Genomic DNA, 24,363 nt, shown 5'->3' on the forward strand with positions numbered 1-24,363 from the left:
TTTTTTTAAACTGCTTTTATGCTGGTTTATGGTTTGAGTCAAGCTTTCATTCCTGAGCTCTGTCAAGATAAGTCAGGCTCAATGCCCTGCTTTCCTGTTACTTGGAACCAGTTCTATGTCAGCCTGATACACATTTCTTTCACTTGCTGCAACTCTCGCTTTCTTCAGCTATCTTTAGTTCTTTATTCTTAGTCTTTTCACTGCCTTTTAGGCTATTCTCTGTGCCTCTGAAATAGACTGTGCTAAAACCAGGAATTTCAAGGGATGTAGCCAGATATAAAATGAAGTCCTAATGTCCTACATGTTAGGAAAGACCATAATTAGATTGCTTTTGAGATACTCACAAGCACAAACCTTAGCACCAGTTGCTGAGGGAAGTCATTTGAAGCCTTCTGTGATGCATCTTGTAAGACCAAGGAAAAGATGGATTAAGTAGTCTCTGTCAAATTAAGCATAAATGAACAAATTGTTTGAGAGTACTTCTAAGGAGTAGAGCTGAAATAAAATAGAAGAAAATCTATTGATGTGTAATTTTCTGTTTTCTAGAACCTAGTTAGAAACAGGAGTTTCTGTGGTCGTACCTCAAAATCAGGCTGCAGCCAATAATTATCATTATGGAAGAGAGAAATCTCTATTAAAGAAACAACAAGCAAGTTACTGAGAATACATAAGCAAATTGGACGTCTCAAGGAAAAGATGGAAGAATAGCCTGGCTGATTAATGCTAAGTTTAAACATAAACCCATTGTTTTCTGTTTTGCCAACCTGCGCTTGTAATCTTGAATAGTTTTATCTTGAAAGAGAAGACAGTTTTGGGAACATGGCAAAAGAGGAAACCCAGGGAAATATGTAAGAGCTCTGGAGAGATTAGTCATCTTTCTCAGTGATGACATTTTCTTGATGATGATTATTATGTAACGAGGTAAAATGGAAAATTGGAAATGGGCTATCTGAAGAAACAGTGGAAATGGAAATGGGTGGAAGGCTTTTTGGAGGCTTGTGAGCATTTGAAAATGTGCTAACAATGGAGTGTTCATTGATAACCACATCGGCTTTATACTAGAATCTCTGAGAGGAAGCAGTTGTAGGGAAAGCATGAAGGAGGTTAACCTAATGGTGATATTACAGTGGAAATTTGAAAATACCGTTCATGTGAAATCGGAAAAGAAAGTTGGAGTAGGAGATCCTGTCTTGAATAAAAAGATCTTGGAGTTCCCACTGAGCCTTGTTACGTTACAGACAACATTATACAAAAATATAAATTCTTTTCCAAACAGAATATTGCTCTTAAAAAAAAAACCACAAAACCAACCAAACAAAAAAACTTGCATAGATACATAAGGAGAAGAAAAGTGCCAAATCCCCAACGGAGAATTAAAAGTAAACTATTTAATCTTCTTCATACATGTCTAATTTTATAAATTGTGTCATTGTAATATACTTCAGGTACATTAGAGAATTCTCTTTATTAAAACTTATAAAAGCATACTTATTTTTATTATGCTGGGAAGAGGCTCCTGGTTCTTTCATGAAAGCATGTACACTTAGCTGTAATTAACAGGAGACTTTTAGCATTAGAGTATATGCTGCTGGAATAGTGTGTTTATTGGAAGGTAGAGTGAAAACTTTTTTCAGATAGCAGCAATTTGTAAAGATTAGTAGAAGAATTTAAAGTGTTTAAGATAACTAAATTCCACATAAAGGCTTTTTTTTGCTAAGTGGTACCAGATTGGGTCGGGGAAGAAGGAAATGCTGTGAAATACTGTTGCAAAATTCATACTGTGTAAGTGCTAAACGTGTCATGGAACTGTGTGTACTTATATATATAATATCACAGTTAAACTGCCTTAATGGTGGGCTACTACTGAAAAGGTCATTCTACATCTCCTCTAGTTCCAGCTACATACTCCTTTCCTTTCTGGTTACAATGGACTAACTGATTCTTCAGTCGAGAATGAATTAGTTCATTGACTTGATCCAGCAGAAAACGATTTATTTGTGAAGTTTCTCTGTTTTTTATTGGAGGATTAATTTTCTTTCATGTCAGTTCACTAAACCAAGTCATCCTGTACCCCACAGTTGCCAACTGTGACACAAAAAATGTTGCAGGGGCATGCAGCCAGGATTTGGATGAAGAGAGCGGGACCATCCCTTTAGGTATCAGCTGACGGGTACCCTGCTTCGGAAGCAACATCCAAAACACACATTAATGTTACATTTGTTGTAGTACTTGTCTCATCGATGGTTTTTTATTTCATTATCCTTTTTTAAATTTCATATAAATCTAGTTTTCATGTATTTTCAGATAATATGCTTAACTCTTTTCAGTCATTATAGCAAATATAGCTAGAAGAAAATATTAAGCTGTAGCTTAGTAACTGTATGATCAGGGTTCACTACTTCTTGAAAAAAGGTAGAGAGGGGAAACTGCAGACTAATGAACTCTTTCCAAATACCACATAGTGGAGCAGGTAAAGAATTGCTTTTCCTCGTTGGTGAGTTTTCACTTTTAACACTTAAAGCATCTGTCACTCTTTCCTACTCATCCTTTGTATTCTGCTGAAGCTGATGCAAGGCTGATGGTACTGAAACATGCAGTCCCTCCTGTCTTCTCTTCTCTTACCCATGTATTCTTGTTCTCTGTGTCTGTCAGTACTGGCATGTGTGGGGAGCTAGGTTAATTCATTGATCCCTCTGAAAACATGTTTGTTTTGTTTTGGGTCTTTGTTGTTCGCATAGTTAGCTTTCAGCTGGGTCACTTCAGTCAGGCTCTCCCTGCGTGGCTGCATAAACGCTAGTGTTGATACAGAGACTTGGCAGGACTGTGTGTTGGGTAAGAGTAAGACTTCCCTTTCAATGTTAGGATAGCTTTAAATTAGCTTGAATCATAAGACTGCTGTCTCTGAGAAACTACATCACAAAGTAACGATACTAACGTCTTTGACTTGGTCGTAAAGAAGAAAGCTATGGCAGTTTTACAATATTCCCTTTTGTCCCAGCTATCTGCCTCTTCTCCTCGGAGATTACCACTCCTATAGCAGAGTTTGCCAAAAGGGCTGTGTGCCCACATCTCATCTTGCTGCATATCAGTCTTGTGGATTCATGCACACCAAGTTTCCCTGGTTTTTAAGCTAGTGCATTGAATTGCAGGTGGGAGCAGCTGGGGTGGGTGTGCGTGCTCCCTTCTGCCAGCCCTGCAGTGGGGGTAGGAACCTCCTGCAAAAGGGGAGGGAGGATACCCGAGAGCAGTAATGCCGTGAATTGCCTCAGTGAGATTTGTCTGAACTTGTCTTGGTTTCTTCTTATAGCTCAACAAACTGATTTACTTTCTGCATGGCAAAAGTCTAATGGCTGTCTGCTGTTTGTTATATTAATGATCCAGAGAAGTGGACAAATGATGAAATGAAATCTGACACAATTATTTCAATTAGTCAAGACTGGAGAGGGCTGTGAAAATTTCAGAGAAACCTCACAGAGGTGGGTAAAGGGGCTTTAGGACTGTAAACAAAAACATCTATTGATAAATGCGTGGTATTTTTACTGAAAAGAACAATTACAGTGTTCATACATACCACTGAGTAAATTAACTGTACGATCTCTGGAAGAAGACCAAGATATTGCCACAAGAAACTGATTTGAAAATCTTCGTTTCATAGCATTATTTATCTGAAAAGCAGGCAGAATATTAAAGCATATATGGAATGAAATAAAAAATAATACTTAAATTTTCTTAAAGCCAATTAGTAAATTGAATACATCTTCAATAAAAGATGATGTACCTCTCACTGTGCAAAATCCAGGTGAAGGACAGCAGAAATACAAAAGTTCCTGTAACTGCAGTATAGATGATTAAGCACACAAAATTATTTCCATATGAAGGAATCTTCAAAAAGTAGGGACAAATTGAGTAATCTTTTACTGATCTTAGTAGCTGCTTCTTATGCGAGTGCTTCAGTTGATTTAAATGTAACTCCTTAGAAGCGTTCACAAGATCTCATTTGTCAAAGCCTTGTGGTTATTTAAGATATTATCATCTGTTATCATCCTTTCACTTCCCTCGTTTTCCTCTCTCCTCTCTCTCTCTTGCCGTCACAGCTTATGCTGGTGCTTACTGTGGATTTGAGCTAAGATTCTGGACCTTGCACTGAATCATGTTTTCTCCCCTTTGCAGACTTTGAGAGGACATGCACCTCCAGCAGAGGTTCAGGGTGGAAGACTGGCAGTGATAATGTTGAAAGCTACAGTGAGCTAAAGGTTTTATTTAGCTGCTGTGCATCTGTGATGACTGTCGGACTTAAAAAGGTTTAAATTACTTCAGTTTTTGATAATAATTTTCTGTAGTCCTGTTGGGCAAAGAATAGGTGATGGAATTTTTTTTTAAATGGTTTTAAAGAGCAATCAGCACTTCAGCCTTCAGCAGAAATCTGTTACGACTAATAGGAATTTCATAACTTGACCGAAGAGTAAACTGAAATATATGATGATAAAGTTCATGGAAGGATTTTTGAACAAGTTGTAATTATCTCCTGGGCTGTGCAGTTCTGCCTCTTTTACATATTTTACTTTTGTATAACCAGAGTATTAATTATTCTTTCCAAGATCTCCTACAGTTGATAATGTAATTGTATAAAGAGAACAGTTGTTCTTTAAAATTGATGTATTCTTTTCCAGGTTTTTTTCTGTAAGAATTGAAGTTTTAAGTATATGGAGTATGTCGTTGTATACATCACATACTCCGTGTAATATTCTGTTATGTCATTTAACCAATGCTATATCTAGAAGGATAAATTCAAAGTTCGCTTCAGTATTACTGGTAGGTGTTTAGACATCTGTACTGGTTGACTCCAACAGTCATTTAGATTAGGCAGATAGAGGATCCTCATGTCAGGCTTAAAAGCTGTACTACAGGATGACAGGAGTGCCTTGCTTTTTCAGATACTCATGTGACAATTGAGCAGTAGATTCCTTCCCTCATGGTTTGTAAATTTGGGGAAAGGGGTTGAGCTCCACATAAAATTGCGACTTTCTTATTTTATAAAAAAGTCTTCAAAATATAAACTATGTATATCTTGCATGCACATTCTCTTTTGTAACTACTGGGGGCAGAGCCTTAAAATTGATAGGGAAAGATGCATGCTTTTAAGACACTGGTTTTCTTAAAAAAAAAAAAAAAAAATCAGCATTAATATGCTTTAAATTTTTCTTCAGTGTCATTGAAAGAAGTTATTTTGTTGAAAAGCTATTGCCTTTTCCTCCATTTCTTATCAGTGGACACTTTCTCTGAAGATAGAATCTGAGTCTTGTAACATCAGCATACAAAATCAGAATGATTAATAGCTCAATTACTTAACATTAATTTTAACGCTTTTTGCCTTCAAGCAAATCCACACAGCATTTATCTCATGCTTCTCAGTATGTAAATAAATAGTTTGTTTCAGGAGCACCTTCTGTGGCTTTAGAAAATGTTAGGTATGTTCTTGCTGCCTGTGTTACAGATGTGTATCAATTTTTAAAAAGGCCCCCTGCAACTTCAGGGTTTTTTTGAAGTATCACATTTTACTTGTTTTATGCCATTTACAGCTTATTAGGAATTTGTTCTATTTATTATTTAGCAAGCATTCAAATGCAAATCTAGAGAACTATGAATTTCCTACACTCAGAATACTCTGGTATATGTAATACTTGCTATATGTAAAATACAATTAAAATCCAAACAAAAGACTTCAAAAGCAAGAAGGCATTTTCCTCATAGAAGTCATATTCTTTAAGCTAATCTGACAATGCTTTGGGGACCTTTGGATAGTTTGGAATTGCCAGGAATTACGTATCAATTGGGATACCCGGGTTCACACCTTGTATTTTGAGAAAGTGGGATGTGTATCACAGGGGCTTCTGACAGATTGGGCCAATTCTTGTACTAAATAGTACAGACCATAGGGACTCTTAACAAGCAAAAACTTTACAGTTAAGATCCATGATGTCAAATCAAAATGAATTTTGGTAGTAGGTAATGAAGACTGTACTGATCCAGGAGCTAGATTTTGCTTTCTGTGCTAGGCCACAGGTAGGTAATACAGTTCTGCTCCTCACTAGGGAGATGCAGTTTTCTCTGGTTGCTTCTCTAATTTCAATCTTGAAAAGAATATATTTTTAAAAATCACCAGCATTCCTTAAAAACACCTATTTCAAATGAAAAATCAGTACTCCCGTGTGTAACATGGAATGATGCTTTATGTCAGAAAGTTTCAATAAAAAACATTGAGAGCAGGGCAGTCCATTTCAAAACGTAGAGCAATATTCTGCAAGTCCAATCAAGGAAATCCTATTTCAGGTTGAGAATAATATCCATTTCTGTACTTGGAAAACTTCTGTGAATGTTTTATGATGTGGTAGGAGTTCATAGTAGAATTGTTAGTACAGATGCATCACTACATTGGAAATGCTGAAAAATTTGCATCGTGAAATTGTGGGAAGCTTTTCCTTCATGTGGGATGGGAGAGGGCAGAAGACGACCCAAAGTCCTGTCTCTGTTGAGTTTTTTCTATCAGATTATAGTATCTGATTGATCCTTGACTGGCAAGCCTCCTCACTTGCTTTAGGAGCCCTTTTCTGTTTATCAGATTGGAAAGAATTGGAAAGAATCCTGTCTGACCTCTCTGATCTGCCAGTCATCTATTAGAACAGTTCTGAAACATCAAGGTTGTCTTAGATGGTTGAGCTCATGGTACTGCTTAGAGTGACATTAAGAGAAATCATGCAATTGCAAGCCCACATAAAGCTCCCTGAAATAAGTGTTTCTGTCTGATTCATTTTACTAATCTTAAATTTATGCACTTGTGTGTGTCTGGGATAGTACTGTATTTCATTGCTTCATCTACATTATTATATTCAGAGTCCCCTCCCATATGCTGCTCTGATACTAAATTTGATTTATTGGACCCATTGATGTTTTCTATTAAGTATTTTTGATGAGCAAGTTGAGCCACATTGATAAATGCAATTCAGAAACAATGTGTGTTTTTAATTGTGGGTTGGGTTTTTTTCTCTTAACCAGACATGAAATTTAATTATCCCTTAGTGTTACTTTATTGGTACATAAGCATGTGCAACTGTTATACTGAGCATAGTAAGACACAACTAGGAAGTATGAAACCAAACTAGAGGCAGGAAGGGTGGCAGCATTGTTCACTTTGGGAATTTTTCTTTCATCTCAGTATCCCAAACCCTGGACTGAAAAAAGAATTAATGTTTGCATGAGTATTATTGACAGGCTGAAAAGGCCAAACCTTTCGCTCTTCTTCAGGATAATGAGTGTAAGGATTCTTCGCAAGTGCACATCCATGAGTAGTTTTTTTTTTTACAGGTATTTAATGCTGTATTGCTGAATTCAGCTGTCCTGGAGAGAGCTGCAGATGGCAGTCACCACTTTTACATTGTCGAGGGTTTCTTTTTCATTCTGAGTTGAGATAGTAAAAGAATGACTTTTCAATTTGGTAAGCCTTAAAGCAAGTACATTGTGTGCTTAACAGTCATGTTTCTCTGTAGGTCTTAATGGAGTTTTTTTCCCAGACATCTTTTTGGATAAGTACTAAGGATCTTACAATCAGGTTTTGAGAAGCCAGTGTAATGAGCAGGTAGGGTCGTAAGACTTTGTAAGCTTCATTTCTGCAGGCCCTTCTTTGCCTAGTTTTAGTGACAAAAAGGAGCAAGCTCACCCTAGGATTTTAAGAGCACATATTTCTAAAAGAGCCCTTGAACTGCCAAGTTAAAGTAGTATTTTAATCTTTTGTGCCCACCCAGTCTCTATACAAATGTAAATATGTCTGTCTTTAACAATTTGCCAAGAAATGTGGTTTTAATTTGTTAGCAACAATCCCACTCCCTGCAGCTCTTTCAGAGTCAAGTCACAAGTCTGGCGGTGCTTTGACATTTTCCTCTGTCATGGAGTCATTGTTTATATGGTGTCTGTTTCTGCTGTCCTCCTTTTTATGCCCAGAATATTTTTCTTTAATTATTTCACTGCCTAAAAGGAATTTGGGATTACTAGACAGGATGAGAGCAGATTAGGTTTTTTCTTTCTTTAGCAAGTCCTGAAGTTCCCATAGGAAATAAACAGTATTCTCAAAACAGGCAGTGTTTGGTTTTTTTTAATTAACTAAAATTATTAAATCTAATAAAGAAAATAAAGGAAGTATCACCAGTAATGGCTGTCTTAGTAGTATATGGAATGCCCATTGTTGTTATTTATGACTCTCTCTGCCTTCTATTGTGGATTTATTTCCAGCCTTCGGGAGTTTACATCACTCCTAATAGCAAAAGGCTCTCTGGTTCCCACAGAGTCTTTCAAAGACTGACTCATATGCCTTATGTTAATTGTTCAGCTCTCAAAATACAGCACTTACAGGGTGTGGTTCCGAGGGGAAAATCTACTGTACTTAAAGGGCATGTTCAGAAGCGTTTCACATATAAATCATTTTGATTTTTAATTTTTTTAATGTCTTAACCCTTTTCTGTAACTATGTGATAAGTTACTTGAAAACAAAATAAACAGTTGAAGATGTGTTAGCCCTTCAACTCTGGACCATTAACTCTGGTCTGACTCAACTCACAAGTGACATGGCTTCGTCATCTTTGCCTCTCTGTAGGGTCTGGTGTTCACACTCTGGCGTGATGGTACATTCCAGGCAGCAATCACACACTGTTCATAATTGGATGCAAGTTAGAGCTGAGGTTTATTGCTTATCTATAGTAGTATGTGTGGACAGGAACTGTCCCCGTCCTCCTTTGGCTTTTGTACAAAGTGCTACTTTCCACCCATCGTTTACCACATCTACAAGGACTGCCTTAGTGGGCTGGTGATCCTGTTCGCCTGTGCCATGTTGATGTCCTCAGCTGAGGGCTGAAGAAGATTTAATAGAATTAGCCTTACCACAAAGCAGAGTAAGCAAAGTTCAAATGCTTCTGCTTGTGCTCCTGTTCTCTGGTGAAGTAAGAGTGCTCTCCAGCTCGTTTGATGCAGAATGATTGTGCAAGATCCTTCAGTCTGAGTTGTATGAATGTTACTGGAAATCAGAATAGTTTCACAGGCTTTGCAGTTAGGAGTCTGTGCCTTCTCTTAAAATTAGGAAAGCTCTTGAGTATTTTAATATTCTCTTCTTTAATAGTTTACAAAATATGAAAGCGTGTTTAGTCAAATTAGGGGAGTCCATACCTCTATCAGAATAGAAGCAGCAATTAATCCCTCAGATTAAACTAGTTAGGCTTGATTTCTGAGGTTGAAATCATATTGCATGTTTGTCCTGTGTTTTCTCTGCCTGCTGTAAATATGTGTTGCAGTATTAGTGGACAGAACTTCATTTATCAATACATGCAAAAATGTTTGCATAATTTGCCTCTGAAAGGAAGGCTCTGTAGTTTTTTAAACTGTTGAAGTGGTTTTATTTCTTTGCTTGACTACCCTCTTTCTGCTTACAAAACAGGAAGTTGTTTTCACTGGCTGGAGCGGTGGAAGGAGCGGTGAAGTTCTACTCCCTCTTCTTTAAAACAGAAATAAAAATAAAAATGGGCAGGGCTTAATCCCCTATAAGTGACAGGTTCCTGAGGGGTGTTCCAGGCAGCGGTCATGTACACACTTTGGCCGTGTGCCTCTGCAGTCTTTCTCTACTTTATTCCGTTCTTTTGTACTGCCTGGCTCCAGCGTGGTGTAAATGGTATATCAATGGTATATAATAATGGTATATAAATGGTATAAATAAGCCCTCCCTACACTTGGTGAGCCCTGATCAGGAGTTGTGTCATGCAGGCTGATGAAGGAAAATGCTGTCAAAGAAAAGATGGACAAAGACTCTTCTCTTCTTCCCTTTGCCATATTTTTGCCTCTTCTCTCCATAGCCTCAGAGATAATACTTTTTGAAGTATGTGGTAGTTAATAGTGAAGCCAGCAAATGGCCCTTCTCTCACTGAGATTGTTTCACTGTGAAAGGAAATGCTCACATCTTGAAGAAAAAGGGCATTTTCCTTCCCTCTCTCTCATCCCAATCTCATATTATGTAAAACTATGGTGCTGCTGTTAGCTGAGACCCAAAATAATTCCCCTGTTATCCTGTAGTAGTCATCAACTACAAGCTGTGAACATCTGAATGTTAATATTAAAAGTTTTAACCCTTGCCTTCTTAAATGAGCAAATAAGACTCTATATTTTTAGTAAGTATGGAAAATTATGGGAATTCTTCTGAGAATAAGTGTATAGACCACTGTGCCAGTCAGTCTCTTCAGAAAAAGAAACTGACAAACATGCTCCTGTCTGCAAGAGGTTCCTGGCATTTGTCACTGTTTGAGCCACAACGATGTCAAATATTTACCAGCAGTTTCCTCAGACGGTTTGCAAAGCTACATCCTTTATGTTGCAGTCTTGTTTGTTTGTGGTATGTTTTAGTATATGAAATATGTTCACTGGGATTCTGAAAGGGGAGGGAACTGACTAGACTCCCAAATATTAGAAGATTAAAAATAATTCTGTTTCTCTTAGACTGCTCAGACCAAAATAATAAAGAACATCTGTAAGTCCTAGTATTAGAGATGGAGGTTTAAGTTGAATAATCATAGCTTGATGTGTCACGTTTTAAACCTGTGTTTTCTTTTGGAGCAGAAAGAACAACTTTCCAAAGGGACATCTGAATATTTTACTAAATTTGCTGAGAACAAGAAGCTTAAGATTAATCTGAATGAACAAATAAAGCAAGACATCTTGAAAGAAATGTATGTCACTCTTCTTTCTAAGGTGTTATATTTATAATCTGATAAAATTTGGGTAAATAGAATCTAGCCTATGTAATAAAATTGCAAGTAATGTAAACTCCTTTACAAAAGATTGATTTAAATTACTAAGCGACTACTACTCTAGTGTGCATAAGCACATAAAATGATCGTTGTTGTTTTGTATGGCATGAAGAAAGCTATTACAACCCACGTGGATATCTCACGTAGTGCTAGGCAGAATCAAAACAGGGTGTTTTTTCCTTGAATGAAGCTCTGAGCCAAAATAAACATGAGATGTTTGAATCTGGTGGAAAACACTTTGCAGATATATTTTCTTTTTCATGTCTAGAGTCTGCAGTGTACCAGGATATTTGTTTCAATCTTTGGTCATAGTTAGAGTATCCCTGGTGTAGGGGATGGGGAGGGTTAGTTGGTCAGCTGAACATATTTTACTGATCCTCTGCTGTACCAGGATGCCATTCTGGTATTGTGCAAGCTGCCTGTAGCCCCAAATCAACTGTGGAATCAGGGATTTGCTGTGAACCCTGGCAACTTTTTTTTACCCATGTTGTCTCATCTGTGTTGTCTTTAGAAGAAGATTAGGTTTGGAGGTATGCCAGCTCTACTTATTTCAGAAGAGCTCTCTTTCTGAAGAGTTAGATATGCCAACCTGGGAACTGCTCGGCATCAGCAGAGCAGCAGAAAGCAGTCTCAGTGTGGGACGATCTATAGTAATATCTTTAGCCTCAAAATCTTACACAGGTGACTTCAATACTTGTGCATAAAGTTTGTCTTACAGCCAATGTGAAACCTAGAGTTGTAGGTAACACGCTGCTGAGGAGTACTGACACTCTATCAGGTCTCTTGTGACCCCATTTTCCTGTATAATTCTGTTTAGAATATCATCTACTTGCATTACCTAAGTCCTTCCCAGACGAATGAGCTTGATACTAGATGAGTAGTGGTTAACTTTAAAGTAATGCTTTGAAATGTCCTGGGAAAAATTCCAGAGGAACATTCTAAAATAGAGCAAAATAGAGATTAGAAACTCTCACAGAGATGCACACACTGCCTCCCCCTGCCTGCCCCCTCTATTCTTTAGATATGCCTTTATGCATGTGAATATATGGGAATGGTTTATAATCATTTAGGCACTTAAGAAATTTCTAGCCAGTTTGGGAAGGAATTCAATATACTTACGCCATCTTGACCTTTAACATCTGTAATGAATCCAGTTCTGCCTCTTGGAATAGAACATGAACTCCTTCATGGCTTACTCATTAATAAATAGGATTCCCCTAGTGCAGTGGAAAATCAGATGGATTACACTTGATATTATCCACACTCGACAAACATTACTGCTTGTCAAGATGATATACAAGGGGTTTTTTTCCACATTCAGAAAGAGGGTTGCCCTAGTGGTGTTTCAGAGTTTGTAAGAAGGGCAGATTGAGGTAGCAAAATTATTTTTTAATTTAAAACCATAATTCCTTTTTATTGCAGTGTGAAAATGACAAAAACAAAAAGTAGCACAAGCAAACCTCAAATCAACGAGGACTCCAAGAAAGTATATCTTGACTCGGTGGACTTGCAAACAGGTAACAGAAAGAATGACTGTCAAGCTTCTCTCAGTCCTCAATCTGAAGTGAAATGTAGCAGTACAGGACTGCTAAAGGACTGGATAAGTACAGCTGAGGGCAACTTGGAGATTCCTGCTTTAGAGCTGGAAATTTATGTTAATCAGAGTCAGCCAGATGATGTTAGCAGCCAGCAAAAACCTTGCTCTGCAGAGTGGTTGAAGTCAAGTCTTATAAGCGAGAACGCACCTTGTAGCTCTAAGTCAGCACTGCTAGGTCCAAAACAAAGTCAAGAAGTGACCAAAACACAGGCTCAACAAAAGACCTATGGTTCAGAAGAAAAATTAGAGCATTTTCAAAAAGTATCCTCTGAAGAGGCGCCTTTAACTCCTAGCAATACAGAAATGAATAAATGTTGTGATGACCATTTAGGTCCATTCCTGGAGAAGACCCTGCTTAATTCCAGGTTGTTCTTTAAACAAGACTTGATGAAGACCGCATCTGAAGATGAGTCAGTCACTTTGGGAAAAAACCTCTCCCATCCTCTTTCTGATAGGAACAATATAGAGCAGACAAAGGAAAATGAGCCAAGCACAACCTCTGGAGAATTTCCTGTGATGCCATCATCTTGTTTAGAACTGCAGTGTGTGTCTTCAGAGAAGCTTACCCAAAAAAGAAAAAAAGAAGGTGAAATTGGTCTCAGGAAGTTAAAACTGCGAAGGCTTAAGAAGTCATGAAGTCTGAAATACTACCTTGATGGCATGTAGGTGGGCAGCTAAATATGTGTTTGGAAAGCATACACAAAAAGTAGGAAGCAATTAAAAATATTTGAAAATAATAAAAATACAAAGTCAAAATTAGATAAAACTTTTTAAGAAAATATATTTAGTTAAGTGTTTTAGTCATCTGGAGCTCTAATGAAGACAATTCTTTTAGGTCTTTAGGAATTAGACATAAATACTGTACAAACCAGTGTAGTATTTATAAAAAAAAATCTCTTATGTTTACCAAACAAAATTCTAGATCTTCATGGCTTTTAGTACTATTAAAAAGTCATATCAGCTGATGACAGCAAAAGTTAGAATCACTTTCGCGATCCGTGTGCAGCTGCAGTTATTCAGTGTTTTGCTCGTTTCTGAACACAGAGTTTATTTTAGTACAAATTAATTCTTTCTCTCTCTGTATTAGGCAGTTCATGGTTTGTTCACATGATCTTTACAATGGTAAGGTGAATTGAGGTTCTTTCAAATAAATCTTTAACTGGGATTTAATGTTGCTGATAATTTCAGACCCACCTTTTCCGTGGGGTTTCAAGATAAGTGCAGTTTGTGCTCATGCAGTTTTGATACAAACAAGTATTTCTAACCTGACTTGTGGATACAAGCGATCACGCGTTCAGCCTTTGGAAGAATGAAGATTGGGTCTATATATGGCATCACCTGGATGTGCAAACATTGCTATTGGGAAAAGTTCATGCATAAACATGTATATGCACCTTCAAAATCAGGCCTTGTTTGTGTGCAAGGACTGGTTTTCAGGTATAGCGATACCCAACTTATTTCTTATTTTAAGATAGGGGTAATTTAATTGCACAGTGCTTTTTAATGCTGCTTTTGTAACTTGTACGCTAATGCGCTAAGGAAATGTAACTCTTTATTTCATGCTTTTAAAAATAAAATTATAAGCAATGTTCTTTCATCATTCACTCAAAATCAGCGTGTCCACAGACATTTTACGTGAAACAATTTTTAAAAAAAATCTTACTGACATCTACTCACCACTGTGGATATCCTCATTTAAGTTGATAAGAAGACTCATATCCATAAGCATTAGAGTTGGTAGTGTAATGCAGGTCCTTATGAGAGTTAGCAGCTCGGTAGTTTACAGCAAGGCGCAGTCAACTGAACGGCATCTTTCTGCTATAAACAACAACTGCCTTTGTGATAAACCAAAAAGATTCTGCGTGCCTGCTAGAAGATGTTTTCTTCTTTTTATTTCAACCTGTTTATGTGATGTTTCTCACAGTGCTTTGCAGTAAGGTTGCTAATGCTTACCAATCTTCAGGCTCTGCAGAAAGGTCTTTCCCAGTAACAGCAAAACCAAGGCTGCAAATGAACCTGGATTTGGAGGAAGAATAGCCTGTGGTATGTTTACTGTTGTCTTTTGTGTATGGACTCAAGGTACTGGGTCAGGAAGGGAGTAAAAAGCACCTTTTTGATGGACTTACAGGAGGTATAAGGATGTCTGATTAAGTGTTTATCAGAAAAATAAGAGTAATTGAAATAGAATAATTTGATAGTATATTGAAGTCTTAGCATAGATTTTCTGGGTGGCTTCTTTAAGTTCTGACAGTGAATAAACTAATAAAACCAGTTTTATCACTGTGGTACGAGCGCATAACTCTAGACTGCAGTTTTAACTTCCTGTTTTTTCTACTTTGCTTTTGCTTGGACCTTTGTGAATTTCCCATTACGTTCTTGGTTGTAACAGATACCTCCAGGAGAGGTTTAGATGATTATGCAGTAACAGACACATGTTGAGTTTACAAAATCACTTCGGTTACTTCATTTTGTTCTGGTTAGGAAAAAGATGTTGTGCTTGCTTTTGCAAACTGGCAAAAACACTGATTGTGTCTCTGAAAATTGTGGATGGTCTTGAGCAAGTAAGCCCCAACTATTGCTGCTAGCCGTTTTGGATTCTGACATTTCCCTTTTTCTTGCCTTTCTCCTCTCCAAATACGTTTAGCTCAAGTATTAGAAACCAGAGGGCAACCAGGTGTAGTTTGTATCGTCGCATACCGTTATAATTACAATTATAATTACAATTACAATACCGTATAATTACAATTCAATTTTAATCTTAACTGAATAACATACCTGCATGCACCCCTAAAAAAGAATGTCATACATTTATAGGGGGCTCGGGTAGATTAAATCGTTGTCTATGTAGCTAAGAACGCTTGATTTTTTTTTCCTTTAGGCTCTTCTGTTACATTAATTGCAATAGTGTTTCCCATCACCTCACTGATAGGGTGCGAACATTCTCCTTTTAAAGCAGTGATCTTGTAACAATAAGAAATGTAGAGCTAGATTGATTAAAGGTGTTAGAGCCTAAAGAGTCAGAACAAATGCAGGTGGACTTTCACAAAAGGGTGCAGTTGCATCATTCTTACTGTAAATACTGACTTGTGAGTTTCCTAGGCTACTTGTAGCTGTGTGTTTAGAGCTTAGTTACTTTAAAATGTTGTCTCTTGTATCCTCTCAGAAATGCAGGTATTTAGGGAAGAAGTTTTGAATTCGTGGTCATTCCTGGATTTTAGGAGGTGTCACTGCTCAGAACTGTTTCTTCTTTTGGCCGTGCAGCAGGACTATTACAAAAGTTTCCCTTTCGTAAACCTAATGGGTGCTTTACGTGATGCTGTGACAGCCAGGCTGTACTGTTACCATATGTCTCTGTTACCTCTAAATTTAAGCCCAAGGTTGTCTTCTCAGCCTTTGCCTTTCTCTTTATTGACAATCCACCTACCCCCAGATGGTGGAGGTGTGCTCTGACATGCTCTTGAGCCACAAACCTGATTTCCTAAACAACAAAAAAAAAAAAAAAAAAAGAAGCTGGAAACTGAGCTGGAGTAAAATTAGCAGTTTGCAGGTCTTCGCTGTGGCTTTCTATTACCAATTTGTTTCTGAGCAGCATTAACATACCTTTCTGTTAAAAGTCAAATATTTAAGGCTCTATTCTGAAACTGCCACTGAAGCACAGAAACAATTTCTTTGGGTCATTTTTTTTTCTTTTGTGTGTTTGTTATGTTGCGGGTTTTTTTGCATTTTTCAGAGCTTCTTTGAACTCTTCTGAAATCTGGTGTAGATCCGAGCCTAGCTAAAGCTCACAGTGCAGAGTTCACATTGAAAAATAAGTGCTTGTCTTAAAGAGAAATAACTGTCGATTCCAAACCACCCAGCTCTGGGCTTTGTCTTTTTTTTTTTTTTTTTTTAAATCCAGTGAATCATCTGGTTAATTTGGTCTGTGCTGTTTGCTGATAGTGAAGCAGTCTTTTCCTAGCCAAACACTTTCTAATGTGTGCAGACTATCGTTTTTATTATCCTTTACATCAAAGTAGTTAAAAATATTTGTTTAGTGAACTTCTGTGTTTAAACACACATCAAAAGCTAGACCAACATGTTACATCAGCCTGCTTCCTCTTTATAAATAAATACGTAAAATCTCCCTTGCGAAGGGTTGATCGGTAGGAAGGTTTTAATTATTGCAAGAGTTATTTTGAGTAATAAGCTTTGTGCTAGTTCTGATATTATCTGTCAGATTGCAGTTCTGCATACCAGGGTCTAGAGCGTATGTTGGTGCGTTATTCCCATCGCATCACCGCATTTCTGTGTTACGCTTGACTTGAACAATTTCAAGAGCGACTGTTTCTAACAAAAAAAAGGAAAATTTTAAGAACCAAAATGTTCCTTGCTACAGAAACTTTTGACCAAGCGAGGCACTAAGTAGCCTTCTAAAGGCGTTTATTTTGTCAGCATGACCTTCCTTCCCTCTCACCGCTCTGCATGTGGGTCGCATTGGCTGAATTTTAATTGACATTTTTGTGTCATCGTCATCTTATTGGCTTTTGAGTGGAAAAATTGATTCTTTTTTAAGAAAAAAATGGAGAACAGAATATTTTGTTTGCAGTTGGAATAAGAAAGATGTAAAATGTAGACTATCCCAGATTGTGCATTATAAGTAGGTATATCTCCTTGCCTCTATCAGTGTCTGATAAAAGGTTTCATACTGTATTAAAACACCCCAACACAGGCTTGATCAAACAGAGTTAATAGTATCAAGAGTCTTTGAGCCAGCAGCGGGAAGTGTGGGTTGGCCTCAGAAATTAGCTTTAATAAAAGGCACCCCTCAATTCTTTGCTTTCTGCTTTTTCCTTCTCTAACAAGCATTAACTAGCACCCAAAGACCTATGTGAATGAGATGATGTTGGCTGGGGGAATAGCAGTACATCGAGCCTTTCACCACAGAGATACCAAAGCGTTCTGCAGCTGAACCTGGGAGGGATATGAATATGCTTATTTGGACAGTTGGGGCAGCACTGAGGGTAAGCAGTTTCTTCAAGGTAAAGCAAGCTGGGTAAGGAACTTGTACTGCAAATTCTTTCAGCAACTTGTTCAAGTATTTCTGAACACAGTTCTCCCATCTCGTTCACCTTCCCCCCCCCGATAATTAAAATGGAACCTGGCAGCATGTGACGTTGTCCCTTCCGCAGTGGCAATAAGGTGACATTTATAGATGGGGACTTTTTGTTTGTTTCTTTGGTGTTGGGTTATGCTGAGAAATTGTAAGAGTTCTGAAACTGATGTAGTGTCACAGGGTGTTTCAGCTGTAACCTGGAAATTGTCCAGGGAATTAACCTCTGCTGTCCTACCTCCTTTACTATCCATTTCAATCATTCCAGAGCTGGGAATGGGTTCCTGTGAGAGCTGACAATACACCTTTTCTGAATGAGAATTTCAGTGGTTTGCTCCCATTCTGCCCAAGTTAGATCCTTTGTTATAGCTGAGACATATAGTGCGTCAGTAGTAGGAATTGGTAATCTAGCTCCCTAACTGCTTTATTTGCTGCCAGAATAATTGTCTTTTTGATTTCTGCATCAGATCTTTAAAGGAAAGTGTCTTGAGCTATAATTCTAGAGATGAACATGCCCCTTTTTAATATAAATATGATCTCATAGCGCTAGAATGAAAGGAATATAAGTTTATTTCTCCACCCTGTAGAGAAACTGGTTGAAACAATTTGCACATCACAGAGAAGGCGCCCACTGGAAGATCTGGGCTAGAACTCCAGTCTGGTGCCCTGTCTGATACTGCATTGCCCCAGTGCTGCCCCGGCACTAGGTAAGCCCTCTGCTGAACCTCTGTCTGGTGGCTGGCCCACAGTACAGAACCTGCACCGTTTTCTTCCTCCTCATGCCCAGAAGCTGGAATTAATCGTTGCACAGCTCTTTTAGTGTTTTTCCCCTCTTTTGGGAAAAATAGCTAACCTTTAAAAGCAAACTCTGTGTGACTGGTAAACCATGATTGTGATGGCCACTGGTGTCAATACTGAAAAAAGAGGAAGCTGAAAATTTTTCTTAAATATACTTAAATATTCTTGCTCTGTTTAGAGGGGAAGGAGGAGCTTATGCAATCACTTCCATCTTCTGGGGAGAAAAAGGCGGAATTTGGTACTTCCTGTGTCAGAACTTCTCATCTTTGCATCCACTAATAAAAACATGAAGCCTCTGCCTTGTGACTTGTTCCAGAGGGAACAATGCAGATGGCAGGGGTAGCAACCTAGGCCCCGATGGCTGAGGAGACAAGGCTAACATCAGCCTGATGGCTGGAGCGGCCACGCTGGGGGCTGGCAGAGAAGAAGCTGAATCGTGCAGTCTTCAAGGAGCAATGGAGAGCATAACCTAGTATATTTTCTAGGTTGGCAGAGAGCTGATTAATAGTATTAACTCTTGCTGTACAGGTGTGTCAGCTGCTGTAAGAACAAGTGCTGTTTCTGAGGATGTTTAGGCCCTTGTGTTTAGGCCCAAACCTGGTTTATGTTACTCGCTTGCTAGGCTTCGGGTATACGCACGCTAGCTGGCTGTCACTTGCTTTTATTAGCAATGCAGAAATAGCTGTTCCCAAGGCTCTTTCCCCCAGTGACATGAATATATTGGTGTAAAGGCTGATGTAACGTGCATGATCAGTGCCTTTTCACTGGTTACCTCGATGTCAGATGGGCCCTTTCCCTGCGGAGGCGCGGTAGCTTTGATGTGGCTATGTGCAGCTCGATTGGAACCAAACCGAGAGTCGACAGGCTCGATTAGCTGCAGGTATAGCAAAGCTGAGGGTGCTAAGGGGAGTTGTTTATGTATATTTTTAAAGTTATGTTTAAATGGTGGCTTAGGAAGCGCACACTTTTCAGTTCTTAGATGAATAAGCAGCCTAAGAACAAACACACTAGCAGCGGGAAACTTCTGACTAAACAGAATGTATCTACCCAGAGTAGTAAACTATTTTACTGGCAAAGTATAATTTCCACAAAGATAAATATGCCTTGGTAGCCTAATGGGAAAGCCTGAAACTTCGTGTTTCTATTTATTTTCCTGACAACTGAGAGCTTGGTTCTGGTTCTGGGCTTTGGCAGGCTGGTTTTGGTTTAAATTGACCGCGTGTATTTTGAAGCTACCACTGAGATACAAGGATATAATTCAAAAGTATCATTATAGCCATTTCAAGGGACTCTCTTCCCTCCCCCCTGTGCAACTCGTGCGGCTCTAATTTTATAACGCTATGAGGTAGCACTGGAATGAGTTATATGGGGAAAAGCAGGTTGTGTATGGAGAAAGTCTGCAGTAACAAAACTGCTGCACGGTCAATACAATACTTTGTAGCCCAGGAGTGGCTGGAAAGAAAGAAGTGAATGCTGTGCTTGAGGCTTTGGCAAGTTTTGAAGCTTGAGGAACCCAGGTTTGGCTCTACAATGAGTCTTCAGAGACCTAAACAGCTTTGTTACTGTATCAAATGATTAAGTCTGTAATTAGAATTTGCTTCGGTAGACTTCAAAGCAGCCTGTCAAGTAGATGTTCCCAGGACTAGCAAAAGCCACCTTTTTTTTTTTTTTTTTTTTTAAATTGTGCTTGTAGAAGGCAGACGCAGATTTTTTCCTCCAAATTCAGGTATAAATGTTTCAGTCAGAAGAGGTGGTTGGTTTCTGCAACCCCAATTTTGACCCCAAAATGAACAGCAGACATCAGGAAGATGGTTAATTCAATGTTAAAAGTACAGAAAAGCATTCAGTTAAGAGCCTCACTCTCTGCTTCTGAGGCACGTGGAAGATTCTATTATCTTTAAGGGGCTTGTTTAGACATGATGTGTTTGCTTTATTGCAGATTGTAGAAGTCAGGGAACAAAGGGAAATAAATACTCATGGGATTTGTTTGGTGAGGAATTATTGAAGTGGTCAGATGAAGCTAATCTTGTTGGCTTCCCACTCAGCAGGCACCAAACTGATGATTCTCGGGTACTTAAGCTACATGGTGTGTGAGCGTGAGGAATAAGAGCAATCCCCCCATCACGGTAGTGTAGGACAGGTTAGACATCTCCTTTAAAGTGAGTTTGAAATAAAACATAACACTAAATGGATTATACCCATTTTTTTGGATAGCTATAAAGAAGGTACAGGACAGAGTGTGTCTCATTACCAGGTTTTTTTAAAGTCATCATTGTATTCATATCACAGCAACCTCGGTATCAAATATCCATATTTACTACAACCAAATTGTGGATAAAAAGGCCTAACCTTGCAATGGGCTGGTTTAAGCTGAAGTACAAGCAGCAGCCCATCTTATACTAGTTTTCACTTGCGATTGTTACACACAAGTGTTCCTCCAGATTTGTACCAACACCTTAACCAAACAACATAGCACCTTCATCAGGAAAGCATGCTGAAATCAGACTGTCAGACAGCTAACCCTGACTTCCACACACATGCCTTCTGGCTGGGAGGGGCTGCATTAGTTAAGCATGAAAAGCCATTGTGCTGAATATTCTAAGAGTTTATTTTATGCTTCCCAAAGCACTTTTTGTCTATAAGAAATCAGTGTAATCTGTGGATCCTTTTCCCATCCAGGTCAGCAGTTTGGATCTCGCCTAGCTACTTCAATGGGGTTGCTATCTGGTGGCAGCTCATTGGCCTGTGCAAAACAAACTCATTGCACAATGCCAGTCACATCATCATCCTCTTAGAAGGGAGGTACACTAGCCAGGAGCCACCAACACTGAGGGGCATGCTGCTTTCAAACCCCTTCAATTTGATCGAGAGCCAGAGGGAAATGTGGAAGCGTCAAGCACCAGTCTGACTCCACCAAGATCAGCAGCAGGTCTTGGAAACCTAAACTGGGCCCTGGTTTTGCAGAACTGGCTAGTGGGGAGTGGCTTTAAGCTCAATAATCTCCACGCTCTTTTATGTTTTCATACAAAAAATTTAATAAATATTACTTTTTAAGATTTATTGCCAGGAACAACACATCAAAGATGCATTTTTCATATAACACTAATATCACAATACAAGGTATCTTCATGATCTCAATGGTTAACCACTGAGATGACTATGTTTATAAGCCTTTTGATCTTAAACATCATAATAGCACTTTGATTTCCTCACTTGTTAAGGCGGGCAGTGTAATCTATAGTAAAACCTACACAGTGATCTTACTGGACATTCTACTGTTCAAGTATTCAGCAACTAGCTTATTAGAAGAATACTCCCTAAATGCAGTAGATTACAAAAAAAGTCAAATCTACAAGTGGTAGATATTCATGGTGAGAAAAAAAAATCAATTTACAAAATAAGATTGCTGTGTTTCCAACTTCACACGCTAATTTGATATTTTAATTACATGCAACCACTCACATTTCATCTACATAAAGTAATAGCTCAGTTTTGTTCCCTTAAACTGCTTCTTAGCAGATTATCTGCCTGTCACTCGTTTTTCAAGTCTAAAGCAGCGGAAAAAAAAAACAGTCTAGTCTAATTATATAAACTGCCTCAGTCAGTACTTACAAATAGTCTTAAAGTGATACTATGGAAGGTGGTTCAAACATTTGACATTTGTACAGAAACCAGCATTGAGGCCCAAAAGCCTGTCCTATTAAAAATAAACTATTTTAGAAGACCTTAGTTTTGGCATATAGGCAACATGTAACAAGAAAACAAATTCAAAATAGAGAAGCCACAAGCTTACAATGCTATCAGAAACCTTCAACTCTAATCACATACATATAAATAAAAAGGAACGATATTTTAAGGCTCTTGATTATTAAGTTAATAAATCAAATATACACAGTGATTAATAAAAAAGAATTATTTACATATCTATACAAACTTCTATTTTTGACACGTTTTCCTCTTTAAATTCTTCATTTATCAGCAACCACTGACAAGTTCCCCCCACCCACCCCCAACAAAAATACAATAAAAAAATAAATAATAAACTTATTTTTGATCGTTGCTGTGGTTCTGAGCTGCAAAGGCACTTTCAAATACAGAACTAGTTGTACGTCACCATAAAACCAATATACAAAAAACTCAAATTCAATAAATATAAATAAAATGTATTATTCTAAAGAAACTGTATAAATCGGGACATCTGGCAGAAAAAGAACAAAATTAACACTATGGAGGAGGAAGGCGGCTACGTAATACTTTGGGAAACATTTCCATGATGTGTCAGCTACAGCTGAATTTACAGGAGGGCACTTTTGACTAGTTTTGCATAGATGTGAAATGCAGCACTTGGTATTCCAGCCAACCACAGCAACTACCATTGCCAGTGTAAGCCAGCTTGTCAAAACTTAAATTAACACAGGGATTCTAAGTAAATAATAGCCTTAGACTCAAATATTACACAACAGTTTAAGAACTACAAGCTCGAGTGCCTTTCCATCAATATTTCAAGGCCCTGCACGGCAGCACCCCACTGTCTGCTATACGATGTACTCCATTCGATTTAGGCTTTGTGCGCTTTCCAAGTCTCTGTTGTCCTGTTTATTTGTCCAGTTCGGGTGTTTTGTAGGTGTGCTGTTGGGGGGCTTTTCATCCCTGTCTACCAAAGTATACGCTGGCTGCTTGGTAAATCGGGCCTTCTGCTGGTGTTTGTCCATGTCATCTTCCTCCACTTCTGAATTGTGTGTCCTTATTTTGGCGATTTTAGAGTTTTTGTTTTCGTAGTCTTTAATTGGGACAGTGTTTGCTCCGTGTTTCTCAATGGGGTTTTTTATCTGATTCAGCTGTTCCCTTACGTTGTTGGTAGTGTTATCATCTGAGGCCGTGTGGGTATGGCTGCTCTGCTTTCTGCGCTTTTGGATGCACCAGTAAAACACAGTTACCAGGCAACAGATCCAGGCTACTGTTAGGACTGAGCTCAGTAGTGGCACCAAGAAATCTGGAAGAGAGATGAGACCAGTTAACCCCGCCATAAACCAAGCTTTCCACACAGGCTTTCTACAAAGCAAAGTCCCAGTTCTTCAGCCTTATTTTTTGACTGGGGCCCAGGTAGTAACATAAGGATAGCCCTGGCTCTTTCAGAATACAGGGCATTTAAAGGGAGTTGAGGACCCGAAATGTATTCCTTAACGCATGGAGCCAAGCCATCATGGGCAGCAGTAGCACAGGCTTTCTTATGCTGCCCTGCCACCACTCCCAGCTCAGAGGGAGCATCTCCCAGCCTGAGATGGCAACTGGCTCTGTACCCACTGTGGCTGCTCCTCTCTGCACTGGTGGCCATCGGAGAGATGCCAGTGTGTGCCTGGCACTACACGGACAGCTAAGGGACACTCCCAACCTGAACATTTAATTATCGCATTTGGACAGTGGCATTGCCAGGTATGTACATGGGAGATCCAGAGCCAGGCGGCATGACTGCACAGGCTTGCTTCTTCCTTATTTCTCCGTGAAGAGGGCTGAAGAGTAGCAGCCCTGGTAACAGGTTAGGCTGCTGGTTTAGAGCGTTTTCAGAACTTTTTAGCTTTTTTTTTAAGTATTAAGATCCTGGTGCAAAGCCTCCTGGTGTTCCCAGTTAACAGAGCCAAGAGGCAGAGATTGAGACTTGCTGCATGTCTCAAAAACGAGGAAAGCTTCACCTGCTGTGAAAGGCTGTTGTCACGGCAGGCATACGAGTTTTCAGGGACAAGGAAAGCTTACCTGTTTTGTTTTTAACTGGTCGCCGTTGTACTCTGACTTCTGCGACTGCAGCAATTAGTGTGTTGTTACCATCGCGCTTACTGACAAGTTCAATAATCTTATCTGTGATGTCTTTGACTGGGTTTTCATCTTCCCCTGTATCTTCTGCAGACTGCAGAAAAAAAATCATACCACTAATGCCAAACACCAGATCAGATGCGTGGAGAATCTGCTATTTATAAACTTTCACAATCAGTTAAGGCTCTCAGTACTTTAATACTTAAAAAACAAAGCAGGAACAAGCAAAAAGC

General features: G+C 38.7%; 2 protein-coding genes and 1 long non-coding RNA gene across 3 annotated transcripts in view; 1 reads left to right on the forward strand and 2 right to left on the reverse strand.

The window, feature by feature from the left end:
• SLX4IP (SLX4 interacting protein) overlaps positions 1 to 14,032 on the forward strand; it is a 78,475-nt gene extending 64,443 nt beyond the window's left edge. The window contains 3 exon segments of the mRNA XM_075088230.1: positions 10,648 to 10,757; positions 12,261 to 13,068; positions 13,071 to 14,032. Coding sequence (XP_074944331.1) covers positions 10,648 to 10,757; positions 12,261 to 13,068; positions 13,071 to 13,091 — 939 coding nt within the window. The 3' untranslated portion in view covers positions 13,092 to 14,032.
• Positions 351 to 4,143, reverse strand: LOC142054965 (uncharacterized). The gene is made up of 3 exons (XR_012659746.1): positions 3,779 to 4,143; positions 3,572 to 3,665; positions 351 to 439 (listed from the first exon to the last, which is right to left on the reverse strand). It is a non-coding gene; the product is annotated as an uncharacterized LOC142054965 (long non-coding RNA).
• A 6,478-nt stretch (positions 14,033 to 20,510) lies between the features above and the next one.
• The window catches only part of JAG1 (jagged canonical Notch ligand 1), a 37,342-nt gene continuing 33,489 nt past the window's right edge, over positions 20,511 to 24,363 (reverse strand). The window contains exons 25-26 of the mRNA XM_075088233.1: positions 24,074 to 24,224; positions 20,511 to 23,315 (exon numbers count right to left, since the gene is read on the reverse strand). Coding sequence (XP_074944334.1) covers positions 22,858 to 23,315; positions 24,074 to 24,224 — 609 coding nt within the window. The 3' untranslated portion in view covers positions 20,511 to 22,857. The remainder of the gene's footprint in view (positions 23,316 to 24,073; positions 24,225 to 24,363) is intronic.

This window comes from Phalacrocorax aristotelis, chromosome 3 (genome assembly GCF_949628215.1).
Source record: "Phalacrocorax aristotelis chromosome 3, bGulAri2.1, whole genome shotgun sequence".
In the NCBI taxonomy this organism is placed as follows: domain Eukaryota; kingdom Metazoa; phylum Chordata; class Aves; order Suliformes; family Phalacrocoracidae; genus Phalacrocorax; species Phalacrocorax aristotelis.